This window comes from Scleropages formosus, chromosome 20, assembly GCF_900964775.1.
Source record: "Scleropages formosus chromosome 20, fSclFor1.1, whole genome shotgun sequence".
Taxonomy (NCBI): Eukaryota; Metazoa; Chordata; class Actinopteri; order Osteoglossiformes; family Osteoglossidae; genus Scleropages; species Scleropages formosus.
In genome coordinates, this window is record NC_041825.1 from 18,998,198 (window position 1) to 19,016,291 (window position 18,094).

Genomic DNA, 18,094 nt, shown 5'->3' on the forward strand with positions numbered 1-18,094 from the left:
CATATTATATGTCCTGGAGAAGTGCGACCATGTTAATAAACTGCATGTCGGAGTACGTTTCCTCGTCCAGTGTCTGTATTGAAAGGCAGTAATCGAAGCCGCACCATCCATGTGATCCCGACTTGACACAATGACGCCTCTGAGGGACAAAAACCTGATAAAAGTCTGATAAAAAGCTGTTGTACCGAATAAAAAATGCCCAGTTGTGGAAATAAAATGATCATATAATGGGGAAAAAATGCCGTTGTGCTGATGAATAGACTTGTTGTATGAACAAAGGGTGAATATTTCCATGTTGTTTGGTTTTCCCGTTACACATTGTACCTTCATTTTCCCTCAAAGGTACAACAGCAGAGCCGAGAGGGCATCCAGGTGGCCGCAGGTGGGGAGACCCCGGGTTACATCACCGATAATACGTCCAGGTACATCGGAAAATATTTCAGTAGAAAAAGTGTCTTCGCTGGAGGAACGTGACACCTAGCATCGCCTATTTTACTGCTTTCTAGTATGTTTAAAGTAGAAAAAAAACACAGTAGGAAACATAATTAGAAGTCAACTTTATTAGTATATTTATGAAAATGTTTCTTAATAATAACAGGGACGAATGAAAACAAAACAAAGCACAAGCGCACTGAAAAGAACATGAAATGGAAGAACTCAGTGCGCCGTCCAGCAGGCCGAAGGAGCACGACAGCCTGACTGCAAACTGCAGTAAGACCGACAAAGCTTGGTCCATTTATTGTACTCCATAATTTAACTTCAAAAAGTACAGTAACAACAGACGGAGACCTCACTTTTCATTACTACATAGCACTGAATCAATATTAGAGCTACACCTGTTGAAAACGAACGATGAGTGCATTGACTGCAGGCAGTAAAATGGAAATGTAAAAATGAAGCGTAACAATGGTTCAAGGTGAACTGTAAAACTCGTATGTAATGCACATCTGTTAAAGGTTTCAACTTCTAAACAACTGGGAGAACATCCCCAACAGGAAACACCCTATGAAATCCAAGATTAAGAAGTTTAGAAAGTTATAGAACTACAAGTAGTATGTTTAATACATTTCAATAGACGACTGCCTGTAAACAACCTGATGAACTTAGAGAAGAAATGATTTAAAGAAGCTGCTAAACTAGAAACTTTAAAATACAAACCTCCGTGCAATGTGGTTTGCAAGTGGTTTCCATGAACTTTCATCGTTACATTTGTTGCAAAAAAAAAACACTCCATGTACACATGTAACATCAGTTGACAGCAAGTTATTAAAATTATACAATAACATAGATTATATGGAGTGGAAAATTATTTTTTATTGACCCTGAAAAATATTAACATAACGATATCAGAAACACAAGCATGAGTTACGCACTGAAAATCCAGGAACTAATAATATTTAGAGTCAAAAAACAAAAAGGTATTGAAGTTCTTGATTTCACATCCCAGCATATAATTGTATTTCAAACTATACATAACAACAGGGGAGCTTAATGTGTACAACTGAGCGCATTAAGATAGCCACACTTTATTTTACAACACCTCATTGGAATGAAGTAGCAGTTCCTTAAAAAGCATCCATCTTTATTTGACCTTAACAAACGTATAAGAGAGAGTAAAGAAAACATACTTGTATGAGACTAAATACATCCTTAGCAGATGACCTTCATAAAGCTGTGTGATAAATGTTTGGTGTAAGCAGGGACACTATTTTTTCAGGGTTAATGATTTCACTGACACAGTCAAACATTGCTGTTTGACTTCACTAATGACATCAATACTTACAGTAAATAACATTTTTGGACATGCCAAATTTTCAAAAATTTTGTATGGCTAATGGAAAACGTCCATAGCCTCAGGAAGTGCAGTGTGCATTAATCAGTGAAAAATATTAAATGAAACAAATTTTTAAACATAACAAAACTTTCTGGAACTTAATTTATAACTGCTGAGTCCTAGTGCAAATTAATACACTTTAAACAATTCATCCTAAATATGACACTTCCAATTTTTCATTGCTCTGTGAAAGAAGGGACTGTGTTTTAGTACTAACGCTCTGCGTAACATTTGTAGCAGTTCGTATTGTACAAATATGGTACAGATTTGGTATACAGACTACAAGATACACTTGCATGCAGAGGCACTGTTTGGAGGATCATATTCTTAGAGCATGCTCAGTCTCCAAGTAACAAGGACTATATATACAGCCTACATACTGGCATTCATGGCATTTCTGCACTTGCATTAGCATCACCAATGAAACCTGCATTTTTAATACACATAAATGTTTATATATATGTGTGTGTGTGTGTGTTTGTGTGTGTATATAGATATACAGACACACACAAACACACACATATATAATATATATGATTTGTACAGGTGTTCCATGCGGTACAAGAAACCACTTTTTAATCACTGAAGTCGGTCACTGACTCCTCCCCATCACTTTTATTTCTCCCCTATGGCAGATTTCCCCAAAATTACCAGAATAAAGAACAGCTATTAAGTGAGCAGCTCACACTTTAGATTTTTATAGGTGGATTTGCTTAACATTCAAAACTGGTGTACTCACACCGGCAAGCACTGTTAACTGGCATTCCAAAGGACTAGAAAGAATCGTAAGAAATGACCACTGACCTGAATCAAATTTGTAATGAGTGTCCCATGCCTCCTGAAGCTTGTTCCTTTTCATGCAATGCTAAACCGAGCCACATTTATGAAATAACTTACTGTTATTTTCGCTTCAGCTCCATTTACCTCCCGTTCACATTACATAAAATGTACCCAGACCAGTCTCAAATGTCAAACATAGCAGGTACGCACAATTTGTACTGTTTCATCCAACAGGACAAAAACACATCCAAAAGGAGCATCAACAAGTTCCACGCAGCCACAGTTGTCCTTGAGTCACATTTTTCACAATGACCGTCTCGTCACTTGATCGAGGCGATGAAACGGCAAAGTCCATTATGAATCCAAGAAACGCACTGTTCACTGTGGTACACTGGATTCATTTACACACGGTATGGGCATGATCTCTGGACAAGGTAGGTTAAAACAACGGGCAACCAAATTAGGGCTTCTTCAACAAATCGGAACATTCCACCCCTTGATAAGATTCACTGAAGGCCTTTCATACTTGCTTTCCTACGCTCTGCAGCTTTTTATGAGCGTACACTGATATGTCTGTACACATACAAAAGTACAAGAAGAAATAGGGTTGTTTTAACCATCGAGTGGGAGAATCCCAGGTTTCATGGCTTGTACACCAAAGCACTGGTGAGGCAGCAGAGTGATGGACACCTGAGAGGTTTGGTCGCAGCCAGTGATTGTACCTAGCTAACGTTTCACTTAATTCACTTTCTGTATTTGGTTGGGAGGAGGTGACAGAAACAAGACCTGGGTAACTATATAGGGATGGCTCCAATGCATCCTGGCGGAAAACCGCTGCAGGCGACCGATAGCTTCGTGTGATGGGCCCACTTCCACTGTGATGGCTATAAATTATTCCTATGCATTCAGTACATAAACGACGGCAATCGGGATATTGAAAAAAATGCATTCATCTGCTACATGTAATCTGTTATCAAGTAAGTATCGGTGATATTATGTTTGTGATGAACAGGCATCTCATCCAGGGTGTACCCTGCAGGGACAGGCCCCGGATCACTGTGAGACTGCCTTGAGATTAATGATAATGGATGGATGATAGTCTATAGGAAAATAACAGCAATTTTTGATGGAGGGAAAGCGTGACAAGCAGTGATCATGAATGCTGTGGGACAAATGTATGAAAGAGATCAGGTTACTTTGTTTATAGTTCCAAATCAGAGAAGAAATTAAACCAGACTAAAATGGAACAATGCGGTGGCTTTCAAATGGAAACTTCATTGTGACTCACAGTGGCTGCATGTGGCAGGATAGGTTGAAACAGACTCTGACACATGAACCAGTGTGGGATGTCAGGCAGCCAAGTGCAGCAGTACCCACTCACACTGTGCCTGCATGGGGAACAGATACATTCTCAAAGCGCGCTGGGGTTTGGGAGACAGCCAGCGACTCTGAAAGTGAAATATGACAGTGCAGTTAGTGACTTTGAACTACACCATTTGCACTTGGCCATCAAGTCTGAAGGTAATCAATTGGTGCAAGGCCAGTAAATTTAGTAATTAATCACTGAGGCATAGCCCAGGAGTTTGGAGATTAATCACTCGGCCACAGCCAGGGAGTCGGATGGTAAATCACTGGGACATAGCCAGCAGGTTTGCACTGAGGCCAAATATGGGCAATTGGCTGCTAAGAGCAGGAGGGTGTTTGTGTTGGTTTGTATCTTTGTTTGTGTTTCCATTTGTATGTTTGTTTGTGTGGGGCTCTTCACTGAGGCGGCTGCCTGTTGGAATCCATAGGCACAGAGCTGGACGCAGGGAGGCTCAGCTCGTTGTGGGCAGGGTCAGGCAGGGTCAGAGTTTCGGGGGCCGACTTCTTTCGGGGCCGGTCCTTCGGCACGGACAGGAACTCTGGTGCATCGGTGGTGAGGGGGGTCGAGGGGGCGCTGGACGGACCGGTTCGACTGCTGGATGCCAGGGGAGTCTCACTGATGGAGATGGATGGGGGGAAAATCCCAATCTTTTTGTTGGTTGCTTCTTGAGTGGCGCGTTCATATTCTCTCACCTCATCCATCGTCATGTCTTCAAGGAGGAACAAACAAGAGGGGTGGGGAGACATGCATCAGACCTCACCTCACATCTACTGATACAGTTAAAGAGCCCAGTTTCATGGCTTACCGTGCCTATGACATATATTCTGCATTATAGGAATTTTAATTCTGCCTGTCTTTCTTGGGAGTCTTGTTTATGAAAGGTGCTGAATAAATGAGTTAATATTAAGATAATTTGTACAGTACAATAGCGTAAGATTTAAACATCAAGTAAACACAAGACTGATTATAAGTCTTATAAGCACATAGCGTTTCATAGAAGCCCTTGGTATGTGCAAAAATATGGTTTGCAACATCCTCATTCGCAAGGTTCTTCACCAACTGCCTCCATAATTTATATTTGATTATTGCTTAATGATTTTTTTAATGTGTACAGTGGTCACGAATGCTTGCGATGACTCTGAGTGTGTAGTAGTTATAAGAGGAGTGAGCCATCATACATGAATCTCAAACAAAAGGAAACACATACGCTTGCTTTGTCATGGATCTGTATTTCATCCAGTGAAGGTGAATTTGTGGAATGCTCTTGCTGGTCATGGCAAACTTTAATGTTGGTTTTTTCATGCATTTGTTTCTCGTATTCCCGCACGTCATCCAAAGTCATATCTGCAAAAATTCAAGATGTTGGCACCTTCTGTTAGGACACTCAATACCAGGTCAGATAGGAAAGGGGACACTGGAGGTGGGCTAGAGGTTGAGCGACGGTGAGAGGTTACTGGAAATCGTGTGGGCGAGAAAAGCAATTGAGGTGGAGCTAGCTTTCCACAGCGCCTAAGAGCTTGTGCTAGCGGAAGCTAGTCGTGTGAGTATCGGACAGGAAAGGAAGGCAGGAAGGAGGCTGCATCTGGGGGCAGGTGCAAGAAGTGCAGGAGCAGGAGAACGGAATGATCCACGTGAGGATGGAAAACTATCTTCCCATATGAGAAGAGTGATTTCCAGAAGAACAGATATTCAAAAATGCAGGCTTTTTGAAGCTCAGTCAGGCTGTGTTGATGGAGAGAAGCTGTTATCTCCCCAAATTAGTATAAATTTTGCCAGATTACGAGAACAGGTACACAGTTTGCATTCCGCTGTGTTTTCATTTCTCTGTCATATACTTACCTTGCAGAGACAGAAAGCAAAGCAGTTAGTGGGAGAAACAAGCTGAATCCAAGAGCCATAGTTAGACAAAACACAACATTCAGCATTTGCATTTTATGCTAAATTAGAGTCTATTCATACATACACAGGCATATATATTTAACTCCTTTATTTGGGGACACTGGGACTTGAAATTGGATGACCAGTTTGAAGTTGTGCTATTGAAAAATTGTGTTGCAACCTCATTTTAACCAGGCTTAATCTGAACTAAACTGCAAAATAAAGGACAAGTGGTTGTCTGCTAACCGTGGCATGGATATCGAGATGAGTGAGTGTAAGTGGTTTTGTATGACCAGGTATGACCTGTGTGAGCTGGTGAGCAATGCAGCCATGATAGGGGTGAGGCTGAATTTGATGGACAGCTCCTCACTCCCTATCGATGGCCGGCAGGAACAATGACGACCGGCTGCTGGCTATTAAGGATCTATTACCAAGGACAATTAAACAGCTGGTCTTGGAGACTGAGGAGAGACATTGGGCAGATTGAGAAGGAACAGAAGAACTCTCTCTATAGCTAGACCAGAGTTTGTTTTGTTATGTCCTTTTCTGTTGTGTCTTTGTGCACAGTTTAGTTTGTCATTTTCTTGTTTCGTTTCGATTTAGCCAATAAAACCCCATTTTCTTGTGAAATATCCAGTGCTTGGCCTCTGTCCTTCCCACCTGACCAGCTCCACCCCACAATGGGCTGCACCAAATATGATCGGCTTGAGTGGAAACAGGACTGGGGGCACATGGCAGAGTAAGATGTGTGGAAAAGTTGCATGATTCACACGATGAACCACACAAGCTGGAAAACTGGGCATGTGTCTGGATGGTGTTTGGTGTGTCTGCTGGGTGTGTGGCACATGACTGCCCTTGTTGTGACTCCCTGGCTGGGTCACCAAGCTGACAGAGCCCAGAGGGTGGCAAAGAGGCACTGAATGGATCTGTGCAATTAAAAGGTGGCTTAGAAATTCATTGGTGTAATGAGATTTCTGTGTCACAGACTCCTCTGCACACATGCTTTCTTATGGACAAACCGCTTTTGCTTAACAATGAACACTGTGGAAACTACAGTGCAGCCCACCACAAATTAAACAGACAAACTGAACATTTATGATTCATTTAGTCTTATCATTTTTCTGCAAAAATGTGCCTGAAAGATAACCACAAATTACCTAATTTGTCTGAATTTGACATGGATACTAAGACCAAAAAAGAGACTTTTTATATAAAGAGATTCCTGCATTGTGTGGTTCTTGTGGAGATTTCTGCTTACCATGATAATGAAGTTCTTTGAAAAGACACCAAGTTTCATTGTGGACTACTGGAATACATCTGCTAGGGATTTTTAAGAAAACAGCCCCAGCCAAAAAGGAGCTGGTGAGGAAGGGCGGGCTGATAGACGGTAATAGACGGTAGCGGGGACAAGCAGCGGCAGACTGCCCTGCGGGGAGGCGGGGGTTGGAGGGGGTGGATGAAAGGTGGAACCAAAATCACTCAGGCACCGATCCCTTTCATGCACTGCTGTAATTATGGCTTTCACGGCTTAGTTTGTGGTGGGCGCAGGGAGCCGAGCCTCTGGTCACTTTGGAACAGATCATGATGCACCGCTGCTGATCAGCAGCACAACCAAACTTTGTCTTAGAGAGAAACTCTGTAAGTCGCTTTGGAGAAAAGCGCCAACTAAATGAATGAATGTAAATGTAAACAAACGAACTGCACCATGGCAAGGTAACGCCGTGTCCCATTGCTCTTTTTAAAACTTACTTTCTGATTCATGCCATTTAAACTGCATTTCGTATCCTGCACTTCACGAGAACGTGTGTATCTGATGCCTGTTAAATGCTTCGCTGGAGCTAAAGTGAAAACACACCCTTGAAAATCCTCAGGTTTTGCCTACTAGACCTGGAACTGTAGGCCAAAGCACTGCGCATTAGTGTCTACTGAGACAAGCTGAAGTTAACTCCAAATGGTATAAAAGAGCTTCCTGTACCTTCACTACATATATTTCTTCTATCCCTCTTGGCCAGCTGAGACAGTGGAATATTACATTTTGATTAAAGCAGTGCTACTATGATTCTGTTACGCAGACCTGTCTACCTGCATCGATCTCTTCCGCCCTCACAACAGGAGATAACACGTCAATAATTGTGTTACTTGACCAACAACTGTGGCTGGTTGGTGAATGGGCCTCGCAAACATCTTAGCTTGATTCTATTAGAAGAGACAGGACACTACCTACCTGCTATTAAATTACTTGAAACAGCTTGAAAAACCCACAGAGCAGCACTAACATGGACTGGAGTGGTACACACTGCTTTCCTAGCACACTAGCTGTAAGAGTGAATGAGGCGCGAGGGTAAGCCTGGGACCTACCGATCCACTCATCGACCCAGGTGAAGGCTTGCCTGTGTCCCAGAAGGAGGATGTCCCGTATGACCTGGCGGAAAAAGAAGAGTTGTGATGCAGAGCTAGTTTAGCATGTGAAAGCACAGAGAGAATGTGTGGCAGTCTGCACTCCCACACAGGGGCAATTCATCAACATGCTTCTGCCCTTTGGCCTGTTCTGGGGGAGGCCTGGGGTCTGGAGGGTTGCGTTCGTCAAAATGTTCACAGGAAAAGAGGAGCTGTGAGACCCACCTTGTGCACAAACTGCTCCACTCTCGTCTGCAGACCCCACACCTCGAACTTGACCGTCACCAGCTTATAGGAGCACATGATGGGCTGCTGCGTCTCCCGCCAGCCCTCCTGGAGTAGCCCCCGCGATGTCTTCTCTGACTTAAAGTATCGTGGGTCCTGCAGAGCATTGTAGGAATGGACAGGAGAGATGCATGGAGGATTAACGTGCTCAGAAAACTCCGAAAGCACAAAACAAACAAACCTATCAAAGCTCCATGATAAATGACCACATTTCCATCTTGTGCTTCAGCAGATTAAAGAGTAGCTGGCCCGTGTTTAATCTGAGCCATCTGAGAAATGACCCTCCTCTGGCTGGTTGATGAAGCCTTGAAGGCCAGGCCTGGGAGAGTGGGAGCACTGTGCACCCTTAGTGTAATTACATGGTGTTGCATTGAGGCCGGTCCACCTCTTAGACTGCCATCTTCATCAAGGGCCATTATGGTCAAGACATAAGGCTGAATGGTCTGCCCAGTGCTGCCTCACTCAGAGCGCACTGTGGTGCCCAAGGAAAAAAGAGCAGACCAGGAGATGAATGGGATAGCCCTGGGTGACCGAAGAGGTGGTGATGACTGTACACACACGGTTGCTATCTCTAGAACTCCCAGCCCCGCCTCCCTTGGTACCTCAGACTCTTTGTAGTAGCGCTCAGGGATCTCGTCGTAAGCAATGTCGATGAAGCAAACCTCTCTCTCCTGGTCTTTGGCTTCGCAGTCAAAGATCTGCAGGGCAGAATGGCCAAATTAAAGGAACTCATACTGAAGGGCTCGCTGCCAGGACTGTTTCAGCACACAGCAGATGTCTGTATCGTCACTGGGATAATGGATAATGTTATTCCTACCCCTCCCTAAAACCCCCCAGGGGAAACTTCTGCTATCGTCCATTGCCCAATGCTGTATTGCTGTGAGTCCCTGGGTGTACCGGCTGATATGAGAACCAGAGACAAATTGGAAGATCATTGGGAACACTTCACCGTTAACTTGCTTTCAAAACTTGCCCGACGGGTTCCTCAATTCTCTGTGGAAAATATCTGCAAAGTGTTTTGTGACAGCTTTATTGCAAAAATGCTATGCCAAATAAAAACTGATGGTGGTTGGAGATAAGATTTAAGATATCACTGTGAACCCTCAAAAAACCTTCATATGAGAGGCTGAACTTTAAAGTTAAATTTAAAAAAAGCTCACGTGGTGGTGAGGTTAATACGGTGTACAGAAAAAATGTGTGTCCTGGCGACTAGGGGGAGCTGTGGACATAGACAAGTGGGTTGTGCCAACGAGGGAAGCTCAGCATTGCTTTGCAGCAGTCTGGAAGCTGTAGGGGAAGGTCCAACAAAGTGCGCTGCTGCATCATGGACCGTCTGTCAGTCTCCTCACCCTGTGTCACCTTTAAGATCTGTACTGCACGCAAGTCTTATTTTTGCTTCTGGAAATGCTCCCTAGAGCGCGTTTACTTCTGACAGCACTTTAACGGAAACCATACATTTCCAACAGGTGGACACATGCATGTGTGCTTCTCCATACAGTAAATATACTTTGTGTCCAGGACTGACAGTCTGGCAGAACTAGTCTCTGTTTTCTGTGACACAGCTGAGCTGTTGAAACAAGTCTGTGCTGTTAGCTGACAGTGAACTGTAGCATAAATGGAAGGAGGATGATGCTCAGTGGGTGAAAGAGCCATGCAGAGGTCCCTTTGCTTACCACACTGGGGAGGTGGGTAATTTACATAATATCTTAGAAGTGGCAGTAAAATTCTCCACTAGCAAGGGCTGTGGGGGGTGATGGGTTTGAACACCATGTGCTTGCAGTTGGGAGAAGACAGCAGAGCAGATGTAATGGGAATGGGGGCAGATAAATGCATTTCACTGAAGACAAATAAAAATCTCTGCTCTTAAACAGGAAGCAAAGATCATGTTGCGCTCATCAGTCGGGGCGTGTGGAGTATGGATCGATACGCAGCCGTCGCCTGGCTCGGCTGCACCTGCAGTAGCGCGACCGCACGCTCAGCATCTCCCAGGAGGAGGCAGAGGGAGTGGTCCAGCATAATGGCAACGGAGAGTGTATTTCTGAGGCCTTGCAAGGGGGTGGCCCGTAGCAGAAGCGTCACCACGGCTCGTTCCCGTCCTTCTGTTGCGAATGCGGAGTATGCAGCCCAGAGAGACACGCCTGACAACAGCGTCGAAACTGTTTCTCTTGCTAATGGACGTTGTCTCTGGCACTATTGGCCCCTCTTGGTGAATATTACACGAGCTGGGATTAAGAAAATACAAATGCACTGCCTCTCGCTGCCTTCCCTCTCAAAAGCACTCAGCGTCACCCTGCTGGGTTCAGAAAAGTATGAAAGCATAGTGTTAAACACCATTGTTAATAAAGTGTTTAAAGGAAATAAACCAAGTTCACATTTAGCTTGTTTTTCTCCAAAGCACCTTACAATCCTGAGCGAGCTACAGCTGTGTAATTTTCACTGCAGCAATTGAGGGTAAGTACCTTGATCAAGACTACAACAGGAGGACTGCAGGAGGCAGGATTCAAACCAACGCCCTCCAAGGAAAAAAGCAGCAGCTCTATCCATCACCCTATCTGCTATGGAGGGCAAGACTGATTTTCTGACTGGGAAATATGTAGTCTGAAAAGATGATGAGACTGCTTCAAATTCTAGCAAAAGTAACATTTCTCTTCACGTTTTGTTCTTACAGAAGACAGCCCATGTCAACCTGAAGATGGCAACCAAGTCCCAGTAGCAGGTGAAGATGTGGGCTCTAAAATGGGCTGTAAACAAAGAGTAGCAGCTGCAAGAATTTTCTTGGATTCTGCTAGGAATGACAGACTCTTCCATAGCTTGTATGAGGCATCACAACCATTTTTAGCATTTAAAGTAGGCCAGTCCAGTTGAAGATTTGCCATTTTCTAGAAGGATCACTAGATTTTTTTTTTCCTTTCGATAATATTGACATGTAAAATGGGACAGAGAAAAGGACATAAGAGATACATTCAAACCTAAATATATTTCAGCAGGCCACCAACAGTGTAGTCGTTTGAGACCATAAAGATGACAAGTTCACGGACCTGCTGGGGTACTGTTGCGGTACCCTAGGAAAGTGGTGTTAATCCAGTCCAGCTATTTAAATATGTAAAGAAAGGGAAAAGTTGCACAGCAGGAACAACAAACTCAGCTCCTTTTAGGGCCTTTACCAGATGCTTTTTTTGCTCCAGTACATTCCTCTGACAATCAGTTAATTATTGCACTATTGCATAATTCACTTTAGATAAAAGCTTGAGCTACGCAGAACTGTGATCTCCATGTACTCACGTTGTCATTGCAGCCTTTGTTGTCCTCATATTTGGTTTCTATGTGGATCGAAAACTTGGGCAGAAAGGAGCACTGAGAAGAAGAAAAGGGCTTATTAATAAAATAGCAGATCAAAGAAAGCATTGACTCATCTAAAGCTGCGATTAGCAGTGATTAATTTCACCGAGCTAGAAGGAGATTTTTCTCTTTTCCATTCTTGTTTCTGCCTTCTCCTCCTCCTTCCCTCCCCCCTCTCTCTCATGCTTCCTCCACTTCTCTTTAAGAAATCACGCGATGGAAAAAGACGAATGTGGGGAGGAGTCCATCTGTGGCCAGGGGTACGTCATCCTGACACCTCAGACTCAACTGTCAGTGTCCGTTCATTATCCCTTGTGAGAGATACCAAAGGCATCCAGCATGAAGGCTCACTCTGCCCTCTCCATGAGCTCTAGGTTGTTCCAGCCCTGGTAATTCATCAGCATTTAAAGATGCAATGACAGCAGTTCCTTGGAGCAGCACCGGTCTCTTTTTAAGGACCAGCCAGATTCCTGGAAACCACGCAGTCCCGGATGTGAGGCGAAATCCAAGAAGCTAATCCAGTTACTGATGTTCATCTGGGTGCCATAAACACATAGGACCCAAAGGCTGTTAGAGGAGACATTCTGTTTGGACCTGAATACAATCATTCAATCTTGATTCACAGGGACTGTGAAACTAACACCTGCCAGGGTTATGCAGAGCAACGTGGATGTTGGACAGCCGACTAGTTTTCTGCTAAATAGCTGGAAAAAAGCAAACCAACTCTAGCCAGCCTGTAATACTCATGATTTTACCACATTTATCTATAACCTAACCCCACCGGGCGGCTCGGGAAGGAGCAGACACTGAGAGGGGATCAATGGAGGTGGCACTGGGGATTGGTGGATGACGGATTTCAGTAATTAATGTGCATCGTTTCCTAGGCTGATACGTGAGATGGCTGTGTGAGACTGGGGGTTGTGGTGGGGGGAGGGGTTCAGGAGGAAATAAAGAGAAAGCAAGAGAGAAAGGAAAATCCTCTCCCCTTTGCTTTCTTCTCCTACTCTTTTCTTAGCGGCACATACTAAGAGCATTCCTCGTCAACACAAATTTACCATTTTCTAAACTGCCCTAGCTATGTGCTCCATTCCCGCACCTTTCATATCGCCCTCACGCTAGGTGAAGGTACCTCCAGTGTGAGGAGCTCCATCACTCCTAAGAGAATGGAAGACAAAGCTTTGCCATTCCTGTGATGCATAGTCCTTCCAGCCAATGGCTGTGTGCCCCTCTGAGAGCTACCCCTGCTTGTTTACTTCATAAAGTCTCTGTGATGTACCTGGAGACCTGGGTAGCAAGGGATTCGCTTTGGAATGTCATAATTTTTCATCGAGCGGCATGTGCGCATGGATAAACGCAGCAGGTGGGTGGCTGGAAAACACAACAGAATCGAGAGCCGCCAGAATTTATAAATCAACACACGATGGTATTGTTTTCCCTTGGATTTCCATCAGGGAAAGAATGAGATCCAAAACCTTCATCCCCCTTTCTAAAGTTGATGGCAATATCACATCACATAGTCTCACACCAACACACATGTTCTTAGTAAATATTACATGTTCTTGCAGAAGAAAATTTGTACTAAAGAGGGATTACTGCTTCAGCAGAGCTGCTATGCTTCAGCCTGCGGGTCATGAGTCATTTGTGTTGCACTCAGGATCGGTTCTGGTCTGCGCCGCCATTGTCTGCTCATTATAGCCCAGCCGCGTCCGAGCGAGGAGCTTTCCGCATCCTTCGGCAAACAGGCTGGCGCAGCTTCATACCCTGCGTCTCCCTGTAGCTTTGTTCTGCAGCTTGACAGAACTGATGTGGCCAAGGAAGACTTCCTGAGGTCCAGGTGGAGCTGGGGGTGTGCGGTGGTGGGGGACCTTCTGCCTGCTGGCTCTGATCGGGATGCCCCTGGGAAGGTCATCAGGGAGCTGTTCCCTTACACATGGGACAGAGGGCTGGTAGCCTGGACACACACCTGGCAACAGAGTCTCCGCTGGCCTTCAACGCAGCTCCGACTTCCACTCCCAGGGAAACACCACACTCGTATCATTTACGAAATCAAACCGGTTACTTCTGCAGGGCTCCTGGCCTACAGCCGTTTCTTATTATAGCACAAAATGCTGTGTCCTTTTGCGTCCTCCTCAACAAACTAGTTCGTGCCACTTCATAAGCGTTGTGAATACTGCGTAGGGGTGTGTGTACAGCAGCATCTACCACAAATTATGAATCCCGTCAGCTCCCCTGAGCCCATGCTGAAGAAGAGCCCCGTGCTGTTAAATGACACTGATTCTGAGTCAGCGATGACTCGCATTTAAGCTCATACCAACTAGCAAGCTGTCAGGAGCCAGGAGCCCATTGTGAAGTTCTGTTTCGTGCGGCCGCTCCCTCGTTGCAGGCCTCAGACTGTCGTGATTAATTAAACACAGCCCCACGGATGGAGTCAGGGCCGGACCTCGTGGAGCCGTGGGCTTGCCTCGGAACAGCTCCTTGCGACTAACTATGGTGGGAGGACGGCGCGACTGATCGAGAGCCAGCGCACAGAATGCGCGCATCAAGTATTAATAAGGTCTCAGAAGTGAAATCTCCGAGTCTAAAATTAGAATGTTTTGCTTTACCAAGAGATTAATTTCTCTTCTGGTTCATCTGAGATGATAGAACAAAGGCCAAGAGAGCTGCTTGCCCAAAGAAATGTTAAATGTTAACAAGGAAACTTTGAAAGGGATGCTGGAAAATGCACATAATCTGAGATGTTTCTTTGTACAAATCAGTAAGAACACATGGTATTGTTTTTGTCTCTTTCTCGTCGCTGCGTTCGCAGGTAATATCGGCCCTGTGGTTCTGCATGGACAGCGAATGCCTGGGACGCAGATCAGCGCAGGAGGAAAGCGTACGCGTCCTTCCTTGCCTTCGGTGTTTCCGTGCGATTTGTTTAATCGGAGGTGCCGTTCGGGGGGACGTGGCGGCGTGGCGGGTTTTGCCTGTGCCTGCTCTCCGGTGGGTCTGGGATTCAAGTCCTGCTTGGGGTGCCTTGTGGCAGACTGGCATCCCCTCCTGTCTGTCTCCTCTCCTTCCAGTCTTGTACTCTGTGTTGCTGGGATATGTTCCGGTTCGCCTTGGGATAAGTGGCTTCGGCCAGCGTGCGTGAGGTGCCGCTTGGAATGTCAAGGCCTGCTTAACTTCGGGCAGCAAATTGCACTGAGCTATCTATTCTTTTTCAGCAGTTTCTACATGATGGCTGTGAAGATCTTGTTTCAGGACACCGTGGTCCTGCCATGCTGTACATCATCAGTCTTTTGTTGTTCATGAGGCGATGGGATTGATGGGCTACCTGTTCTTCCGAATTGGAAACACTCCAGGATGCCATCGGGTTGACAGCAGAGCCTGAAAATGAGGAAATGTTAAGAGCTCTGCCTGCTGTCTGGGCCAAGCGAGAATTGGGCCCATTTCAGAACCACACGTGGGGCTGAAGTTTGTGAAAAGCCCATGTAAACTCTGCAGTCCACATTGTTCTAGGGAAGTACTCTGTGGGGTTAGAGTTATGCATTTCATACTTCACAAAAAAGTATATCTGAAGAAGACTATGGTTATTTTTCTAAGTATTAAAGAAACACCATATTTCAGTGCCTCCTTTTGGGCAAATGCATCTGTATCAAGACATAAAACAGAAATTAAAATGACATGTCGGAACTTGCTCTCTAGCAACACTAAAAGTGAGTTTTTAAGCCTTTAATAATACATTTTATAGCTTATCAAAATTTCAGGCCTCTAAGCCAGATCTCTACAGGACTGCTGCAAAGCCACTAAGAAGTTCTCTTGGTAACAGGCTGATCATGGCGACTGGTCATCATAATGACTGCTTTTATAGTGACAGCTCACTCGGGCTCTTGACCGTGACTGCTCTTCCTGACTACCTCTCTGTGGAGTGTCGCTATTTTTTGTCATCACCGATTATTGCGCCTCCTCTCGCTGGTGAGTAACTGCTCATTGTAATTACTGCCCATCACAGTGACTCCTCTTACAATGACTACCTAAATTTGTGACCGCTCCTGACGGTGACTGTGCTTTATTATCACCACCCTTTGTCAGAGTGACTGCTTTTCATGAAGACAACTCTCAGTGAATCACAGTTGATCACAATGGCTGCTCATCATGGCAACTGCAGTTAAGATGACTAATTATCCAATCTTTATAATAAGTACTGCTGGTAATGACTGTGAAGTGGTGCGGTGGTGCAGCGGGTTTGACCGGGTCCTGCTCTCCGGTGGGCCTGGGGTTCAAGTCCCGCTTGGGGTGCCTTGCGGTGGACTGGCATCCCGTCCTGGGTGTGTCCCCTCCCCCTCCAGCCTTACGCCCTGTGTTGCTGGGTTAGGCTTGGGCTCACTCCGACCCCCGCTTGGGACAAGCAGCTTCAGACTGCGTGTGTGTGTGTGTGTGTGTGTATGTATGTAATGACTGCTCATGGAGCTGAGCCCTCATCATGGTTATTACCCATCACAGTTTCTATGCACTGGGGAACCTTCTTCTGGTTGAAGAGCATGATCAATTTATCCTTGCCCTTCACCAAATACCCTCACCTGCAGACCCATCCATGTTCATCACCACAAATAACTGCTGCATTCAGTTACATGCAACCTGATTCTATATATGAATCCATGGTAGCATGACTGAGAGGACGATGGAGAACACCAAGACCCAAAGAGCAGAATGGCTACAGAATTGCTTCTCCCATTTGTAAACTGTGAATGAGTAACTCTTTAAGTGACACCATGATGTTGCCATAAGCTTTGAAGGTACCACTCTGTGCTCAAAAGCGTTTTGAAAGGCACTGATAAGCCAGGCCATTTCAGCAGCTCCGGGATTAATAAAGGATAAAGACAGAGCACTTACTGTGTATTCTTGAAGTGCAGCAGGAGGGATCCAACATGATTGGAAAGAAGACAAAAAAAAGTGAATAGCTGACCAGTGGCCATAGAGATCACATGACACAGGGCAGTGAGCAGTGGCAGATTTCAGACATCAGGTCCAGATGAAACGTTCACACAAGCCCACAGCTTGTTCTCAGCTACAGATTTGTGCTTGTAGAAGGCCTCTTTTTTCGCTCTCGCCCACGTCACACGCTAAATATACAGCACTGTGACTTGTGGAGGATGACTGGGTTTAAGCTTCGATTGTAACCTAGTTAAACGGCCAGTTTTTGAGATGGTCAGGTGGGTGTGATAATGAAGTAGGCGGGCCTTTGCCGGACAACCATTGCTATTACAAAGCGAAGTGGCGGCTCAGTAGCAAATGATGATCGGAAACGACTTTAAATACAGAATAATACGTGGGTTTAAAAATAAAAATAGTGGCTCTGCAGTAAATTTCAGCAAACATTTTCTAAAATGTGGCAGTGGGTTGGACCACAGTCCTGCTCTCCGGTGGGTCTGGGGTTCGAGTCCCGCTTGGGGTGCCTTGCAACGGACTGGCGTCCCGTCCTGGGTGTGTCCCCTCCCCCTCCAGCCTTACGCCCTGTGTTGCAGGGTAAGCTCCGGTTCCCCGTGACCCCGTAAGGGACAAGCGGTTCTGAAAATGTGTGTGTGTGTGTGTGTGTGTGTGTGTTTGCAATATTTTAGACATTTTCATGTGGTTTTCCTGCTTTTATTGTGCCAGAAAAGTATTCCAGTCTGTCGACAAAGCCCCTATGCCCAATGTAAGGCAGGGGGTGGGCCTGTCTGTTCTCCACCAAGCAAAGCGCTTCACACACTGCTTTACACTAATTTAGCCACCAGCTGAGATAATCAAGGGAAATGCTGATTATGCCCCGTGTTTATTTCCCCTTTCCGGCCAAAATTAACAACATAATCAGTTTTCTTCTGCTGACGCAAAACCGCATCAGTATCTTTGTTGTGGAAATCTGTGACTACTGTTGACTGTTTGACTGTTCAACACATCGCTGGTTTAGCTGGAGGAGGGGGCTCACCGGTGATAGTGTAAGGGTAGTAGTTCCAGGCCTTCTCAGTGACGTAGAAAATTTTGGGGACGACAGCTCTGGCCCAGCTGGGTAGCTTGCTGGAGAGAGACAAATGCCAGTGGTTACACGATCCTTCATAACCTCTTTCAATTTCATACTCAGCATCACATTAACTCTTGAAAAAGACTCAACCCACCCCTTCAGACTTTATCCTATAGGAACACTGATGGTGCCCAACTTGTGTCTTCCTGCTTAACTGGAGCACTTAGGATACAAG

At 45.2% G+C, this 18,094-nt stretch overlaps 1 protein-coding gene across 4 annotated transcripts in view; it reads right to left on the reverse strand.

The window, feature by feature from the left end:
• Positions 1–545: 545 nt before the first annotated feature.
• Positions 546–18,094, reverse strand: part of LOC108940049 (cytoplasmic phosphatidylinositol transfer protein 1-like) — a 72,980-nt gene continuing 55,431 nt past the window's right edge. For 3 of the 4 annotated variants that reach the window (XM_018761860.2, XM_018761861.2, XM_018761859.2), the window contains exons 3-9: positions 17,827–17,915; positions 16,755–16,762; positions 11,823–11,894; positions 9,143–9,238; positions 8,481–8,636; positions 8,217–8,280; positions 546–4,689 (exon numbers count right to left, since the gene is read on the reverse strand). In XM_018761860.2, the coding sequence (XP_018617376.1) occupies positions 4,376–4,689; positions 8,217–8,280; positions 8,481–8,636; positions 9,143–9,238; positions 11,823–11,894; positions 16,755–16,762; positions 17,827–17,915 (799 nt within the window). In that variant the 3' untranslated portion in view covers positions 546–4,375. Of the gene's footprint in view, positions 4,690–5,187; positions 5,325–8,216; positions 8,281–8,480; positions 8,637–9,142; positions 9,239–11,822; positions 11,895–16,754; positions 16,763–17,826; positions 17,916–18,094 lie in introns of all 4 variants that reach the window. The other variant, XM_018761862.2, reaches the window with a different exon arrangement.